Here is a 6,903-nt window from a genome sequence, read left to right on the forward strand (position 1 = left end):
CTCATGCCGGCAAGAGAGAGTACATCTTCAACTGCCAGCATTAATTTGCATCGAGAGAGAAAATTAGCAGTAGCATCAAATAATATCGTTTCAGTTTCGTCGTAATTAAGCTAGCTAGCCATGTGAGGAGTCAGTTCCATGCCTCGATCGATCGTCGGCGTCGAAGAGGGGTCAAGAACTCAAGATTAGGCGATCGATTCCATCTGACTCATCGGCTGAATCATACGAGCTACCGTCAATTAAGTACTCGTACTAACGTACGCGTGTAAATGCTATTGACTGCATGAGAGAACTGTACAAGTCCTGTGCTTACACAATGTACTACGGCCTAGCCATGATCTAGATGATGCAGCAAAAGACCTTTTAATTAATTAGTCGATCGACAAGCGATCCATGCATGCATGGGAGTAATTTACAGGCTTCGAGTTCATACACTGTTGCATTGTGACTTGCGAAAAACACAGTGCTACACTGAGAATTAATGATGGTCATCCGCAGCTAAGTAATGATCTGTGAGCAATTAGCAATTACCAGTTACTGACAAGAGGTGAGTAGGTAAAGGCATTATTAGCAAGAACTGCATCGGATCAAAGTTCATTCCGGTGGTCAAAACTCAAAACCCCAGCGAGCTGAGGCGTGAGAGCGACGTCGCCGGCCGTCGCCATCTCGCCGTCGCGTCGCGGGGGGGTTACGTGCTGGCGCGGGATTAGATCCATGAATCCATCCGTGCCGCCCACGCCGTCAGACAGCCACGCGCGCGCGGGTCAGAAACGTGCGCAGCTGCACGGCTGCGCCGAGAGGTGGAGCTCGCCACCGGCGGCGGCTGTCGCATCGCCGGCCGCCACCGCCGGACCTCCCCGTGACCCAGTGAGCCGTGGCGCCTGGAAGCTGGAGAGAGGAGGGGAGAAAGATGGAGAGAGGGGAGATGGAAACGGAGGAGGAAGAAGATGAGGGAGGTGAGTATGACATGTGGGGCCCACGTGGGTCCCACTATTTTATTATTATTTTATGTGTGAAAATGACATGTGGGTCCCACGGCTTTTTAATTTTTCCGGATCAAATTGCCACGTAATCGTCACGTCAGATGAAGACTAAGTCAAATTAGCCACGTATGCGACACGTCAGCCAAAATCACTGTCAAAACCGCCGAGGGACCTCGTTTGCCCGGTTTTCGTAAGTTGGGGGACGGGTCGTATCCGGTTTTGCGGTCAAGGGACGAAAATCGAACTGGCCGACAAATAGAGGGACTCAAAGTGAACTTATTCCTTTTTTTGGGCTGTTTATGACGTCCTAAAATTACAGCCCAAAATGTTCGCGGGTTCAGATATGAAAAGCGGGAGAACCGGGCCGTTTCATACATGGGCTTTCCGGGTCAGCCTTTCGTATTTCTGGATAATTTTGCTTTTGCTCAACTGTTCATCTTTTTCCTCGCAATTCAAGTATACTATCCAATATTGCCAGATTCCCCTCTAGAAGTTCCACTTCGTCAGATTAAGATGGAAACATGCACACTTTTTTAAGGTGAAAACATATGACCATCTAGTGCTAAATCATACCGATAAAATACAACACGTTATTCGGTTATTGCTCTTCATGTTGCTTCATTAGAACTTATCTTGAGGGTCAACGAGCATGTCAGCTCTTCTGCCCCGAGATAATTGATTACTTCGATTGGCCAGACGATGATGCGCGTTGGGTTGACAAAACGCATTGGATTCAAAATATTATCGGCGACCTATCAGCTGTGCATGAGCTAAATGTGGATACGCGAATCCACAATCGTTTTACCGGGAGCACGCATTCCCTTGCAAGTTTCAAGTCACCCGATGAGACTAGCCGATCATGCATGGAACACGCCGCATCAAACCATCCATCAACAAGATCAGATCGATACTGGATAGGTCACACACGGCCGCGATACCTATCAACCTCGTGAAGAATCAGACCAGACTCCAACCTAACCATCCCACTAGGAGAGAACGATGGCGCCCCAAAATTACAAGGAAGAAAAGAAAAAGAAGAGAACGATCTGAACCTGCAACAGCGACCCATTCATCCATCGCGGCAACAACACCACCCGTGAAGAAAACGGATCAGATTTCGGGGCGGCTGCTACGAGCTATACGACCGATTCGCGGCCGGACTTGCAGCCGCCGCTGCCGTGCAACCAATCCAATCCTAAGGGGGAGGTGATGCCACTGGCGTCGCACATGACGCTACCGGACGGCGGGTTAATAGCCGGGCGCGGCATCCATCCATCCATGCGACCATGCGTGAGGCATGGGGTCAGTCTCCGTCACGCACGCCGCGGAGGCAGGCGGATCGCGTTGGTCATTGGTGACGGCGGTGGTGGTGGTAGCAGGTAGCGCGACGAGAAGTGCGTGCCCTCGCTGCGATTTCGCTCATCTCAACCACGGCTGTTTTAATGGCCCTACTAACTGAACGCTGCTGCAGTCCAAAAGGACCAACCTTTTTATGAAGGCACGCGTACTCACTGGCAGCATGCATGGGGATGGGGTGCGCTACTGGTGTACTGCTTACCGACGGTACTAGTAGCGCGTTGGACGGACTAATAACTTATTTCATCGGGTTAGGCTGCATATGCACGAATTTGTGCATCATCTACGGCCTGGAGCCCTGGACGCTAGCACCTTGTCACTGCATCCTTCAATTCCCTTTGTAAAGCTTAGCGGTAAAAATTTCTCACAGATCGGAATCGCTCTACGCCGTTGGTCGATCTCTTCGCAGATACGTCAAGATCGTAAGGTAGAAGTAATTAATTACTCCGTCATAGCAGTGGCAGTACTAGTACTACTCCCCTACTGCCTACTGTAATGACAGTATCTTGCATAGTGCTGGTGGTGCCTGCCGTTGCGACGAGTCCGTCGACCATGGCATGCATGAGGGGCAAGGGCTCCCCTATACCCACGTCCCAACACCCATCCACCCTGGCAACGTTCGTGCCAGCCTGCGGCTGACTGCTCCTCCCTGCCACCTCGGCGAATCCACTCCCCACCACCAGCGATGTCAAGCAGTCGCACGCCCCGCGATTCGGAAGCCGTTCGCTCCGCGCGCCGGTGGTGTGCGCGCCAGCAACCGACAACCGAAGGCACTGTGCTGCCGTGCCGTCCCGCGCCCCCGCAATAACTTCACCGCTCCGAGGAAGCGCGTCAGTTACCTCGCGCCAAGGCATTAACGGCCTCCGCGCGGGGGTTTGAGGTTTGAGCAAATGCGGGGGAAGGGAAACCAACCACGTCGAAACCGCACGGCAGCACGGGATGGATGACCACCGGGGTAGCATCACAGCACGGTGGGTGTGATCGGCTGTTAATATCACCACCAAGTACAGTACCCCCTATACCATAGTACCATTGGTAATATCTACATCAGTTATGTCAATGGGTTGCAAAGACGCCAAGACAGGCACGGTGGAAGCAAATTAGGAGCGACCAGTTGGGGATTATGAGAGCCAGAAAAAGGAAAAGAACGTGCAGCTTCAGCTTTGCAAATTGCTCCGTACTACTATTAACAATGAACTTATCAATTGAATTCTCCTAAACCCCAAATATAAAAAAGGAGATTTGAGGAAGTAATCCTCGGTGGTAAAAAAAAGTTGGAAAAGATATGAACAAGAAGATGAAAGTTCTAAGTTTTTTTTCTTCTTCCCTAATTATGATTTTCTGGGATGGGCAATGATGCCTCCGCACCAGACACTCACGAGATGGACGGCCGAGATGAGACGACGACAGCTCAACAGAGGATGGCCTCCACGCCCCCTGTCCGGACGCAATGGCAGACGGGGCACGCCATGGCCACGTCCACGTCGCCGGCGGCGAAGCAATCGCCGCAGAGGCTGAGGTGCCTGCAGGGGAGGAGCACCACGGTGGCCGGCCTCAGGCGGCAGGTGAGGCAGGCGCGGTCAGACCCGCTGCGGCGCGGGTCCACGTACGCCGACGAGGACGACTCCGCCGGGCCCGCCTCGCCGCCACGGAGCTCATCGCCGGACGCCCGCGCCGCGGCCGCGGCCTGCTGGAGCTGCGCGTGGAGGGACACGGCGGCGGCCTGCTCCGAGAGGGCCTTCGCCTGCCACGCCGCCGCCTCGCTGCGGAGGCGCGCCAGCCGCTCCTCGAGTTCCGCGCCGCGCCGCGCCTCGCGCTCCGCCTCCAACGCCTTCTCCCTGAGCCGGCGCGCCGCGGATCGCTCTGCCGCGACAAGCAGCGCCCTGTTATGGCGCCGCACCCGATCGGCCATCGCCCGCCTGAGCTGCTCGCCCTGTCCAAGAACGTGCCGGCACATCACGCCACGGAAAAAACGAACCACCGAAACAAACGGATCGTGTGGGGGGCAAAATCGTCGATTACCTGCTCTTTGATGAATCGGTCGAGCTCCTCATCTTGCCGCTTCATCTGTCCGGCAAGCTCGTCGGAGAACGAGACGAACGGCATGGGCGACGACGAGTAGCACAAGGCTTTCAGGCGTTTGCTCTCTTGTTGTTGCTGCTGCTGCTGCTGCTGCTCATCCAATGCCAGGCGAAGGCCAGTGGACACGAGTGCCGCCGGCGCGCGGGACGGCGACGCCGATACCCTGTTGTGGAGCTGCGCCATGTTGACAAACGACGTAGACTGCTGCGGCTGGAGCGTGAACAGATTGACCAACTCCTCCTTGGCCGGCGGCGGCGCCATGGCAATGGCCTCCCTCGAGCGCTTATTCCTCCGATTAATCCCACTCGCTGCAAAGAAACCAAAACCACATACGCCCATGTCACAATCCAAGAACCGTAGTGCGGCGGCGCCATGGCGCGACCTTGAACTCCTTCAACATCAGGCTATCTATCTATCAATCAATCAGTCAGTCACCACCACCCACCTCCTCCGCTGGGAAAGTACACCTCCGGCGAGACTCCGGCGAACATCTGCGGCCTGGGCAGGTCCATCTCCTTCGTCCTCTCCGGCTCACCTCTGTAAACCAGACGACGAATAATCCATCAGCCCAAAGGAGGCCAAACCTTTAAAACACGTAGCCGCCCTAACGAAGAAGAGGAGACAAGCCGCACCTATCGTGGAAGAGGAGACTGGAAGGGTACTGGGCCTGTACCGCCATTGTTAAGAAGGAAGAGAGGGAGGGCGAGGCGAGGCGAGGCGAGAAACGGACGGGTGGGTGGTTCGCGAAGCGGGAGGTGACGACGGGGAAGAAAACTTCCTCGCGTGGTTTTAATAGGGGTGCGGACGAGCCGAGTCCAATTCCGAGAGCACCCACTTCGCACGCTTGCTTTTAAAACCTCTCATCGCAAGGAACAAGGAACGGAACGGGCTCGCACCGCGCGCTCGCTCGATCGTCGATGGGAAACGAGTGATGCGTGAGGAGGGAGCGTTGCACCAATAAAAACGGAAAAGAAGGGGGCCTAAATTTACTGGAGGCAGAGGCAGTAGAAGAAAGATGGTAGCGGATATGGGTGGTTAAAATTAGGATCCCAGAGGATCGTGGGTGGATTAAAAGTTAAGCGTCTGTTCTTGATTTTTTTTCCTTACGTTAATGCTGAAGATTAGTGATCGATAAATGGTGTCTGTGGTTTCGCTGTGCCACGCAATAATGGTGGCCAAGGCTTTTGGAATACGCCGTAGTTAGTAGGAGGAAGTTGGAATACAAGGACGGAAGAAAGTTTCCTTTGTACTAGCTGAGCCATTGAACTTTCGAAATATGAGATCATCTATCTATTTTTTTTAGATAATGGTGAGATCATCTATCTATAGATCTACCAAATCTTTTTCTATACTAATATGATAATCAAATGAAATATTTCACATTATTTCAGGAGACAGTGAATAAGTATAGCATTTTTTTATGCGACAGCCCTTAATTAGAACATGAATAATGGTATAACATCTTAGTCTAAGAAGAGAATACTCCTTCCTTGTAACCGGCAACGACCGATCTGGTCAGTTGCGTTGTGTAACAAAACTGTATTTTTTCTAATATAGTGACGTGTACTCCCTCCGTTTCACAATGTAAGACTTTCTAGCATTACCCACATACATATAGATGTTAATGAATCTAGACACATACATATGTCTAGATTCATTAACATCTAAATGAATATGGGCAATGGTAGAAAGTCTTACATCGTGAAACGGATGAAGTAATTTTTTTACGCGTTCGTGAAAAAAAAGAGAGAGAGAGAGAAGAGAATGTCATGTAGAATTTAATTTTTTAAGTAATGGAGATGAGAGAAGAATACCGTATTAATTACCAAACGGTATAGTAGACAGCTTAATGGAATACCATATATACAATATGTATATTATCTATATAACTTAAATAATTAATTGTAATATATTATTAGACAACATTTTTATAAGTCATCTATACCTCGTCTAGATATAATGTGAAAATATTATCGATAGTGGCTGTACGAATCATTGTTCATTCAATTCACTTAGATTATAAGGATGAACAAACTAATTACAACTTGTTAAGTACTTAGAGTTATTTAGTAACTAAATCATTAAAAAAAGAATTTAAGCGGAGTTCGACTTTGTATACTGTAATTTCAAATTTATGGATTATCTATCAAGAAAAAAATTGTTACTCCAAACCATGATGTTATATTTATTAAGTAGAAGCACACATGAGTTGATCAAACATATAAATTTCAAATATTCAAGAGTTCGGATTTGTAGATTTGATAATGTACTAAACTGAACTCTGCAACCATTAGAGCTGGGTACTTATTAATATTCAATCATATCATTAAACAAAAAAAATACAATTGTGACTCTAAACCCAATATAACCTTATATTTCTTAATTTAATCAGAAAAATAGCATTATAACCCAATGACAAGTATACTTTGAACTCCCTCCATTTTCAGATTATAAGTCGTTTTGACTTTGGTCAAAATCAGAC

At 49.9% G+C, this 6,903-nt stretch overlaps 1 protein-coding gene across 1 annotated transcript; it reads right to left on the reverse strand.

Annotated features, from left to right (window-relative positions):
• Positions 1-3,478: 3,478 nt before the first annotated feature.
• On the reverse strand, positions 3,479-5,184 carry LOC4330360 (BOI-related E3 ubiquitin-protein ligase 1). Its single transcript, XM_015767601.3, has 4 exons — positions 5,054-5,184; positions 4,867-4,958; positions 4,362-4,729; positions 3,479-4,272 (listed from the first exon to the last, which is right to left on the reverse strand). The coding sequence occupies exons 1-4, from the start codon at positions 5,098-5,100 to the stop codon at positions 3,751-3,753; spliced, it is 1,029 nt and encodes a 342-aa protein (XP_015623087.1). The 5' UTR covers positions 5,101-5,184; the 3' UTR covers positions 3,479-3,750.
• Between the last annotated feature and the right edge of the window lie 1,719 nt (positions 5,185-6,903).

The sequence above is a fragment of the Oryza sativa genome, chromosome 2 (genome assembly GCF_034140825.1).
Source record: "Oryza sativa Japonica Group chromosome 2, ASM3414082v1".
NCBI lineage: Eukaryota > Viridiplantae > Streptophyta > Magnoliopsida > Poales > Poaceae > Oryza > Oryza sativa.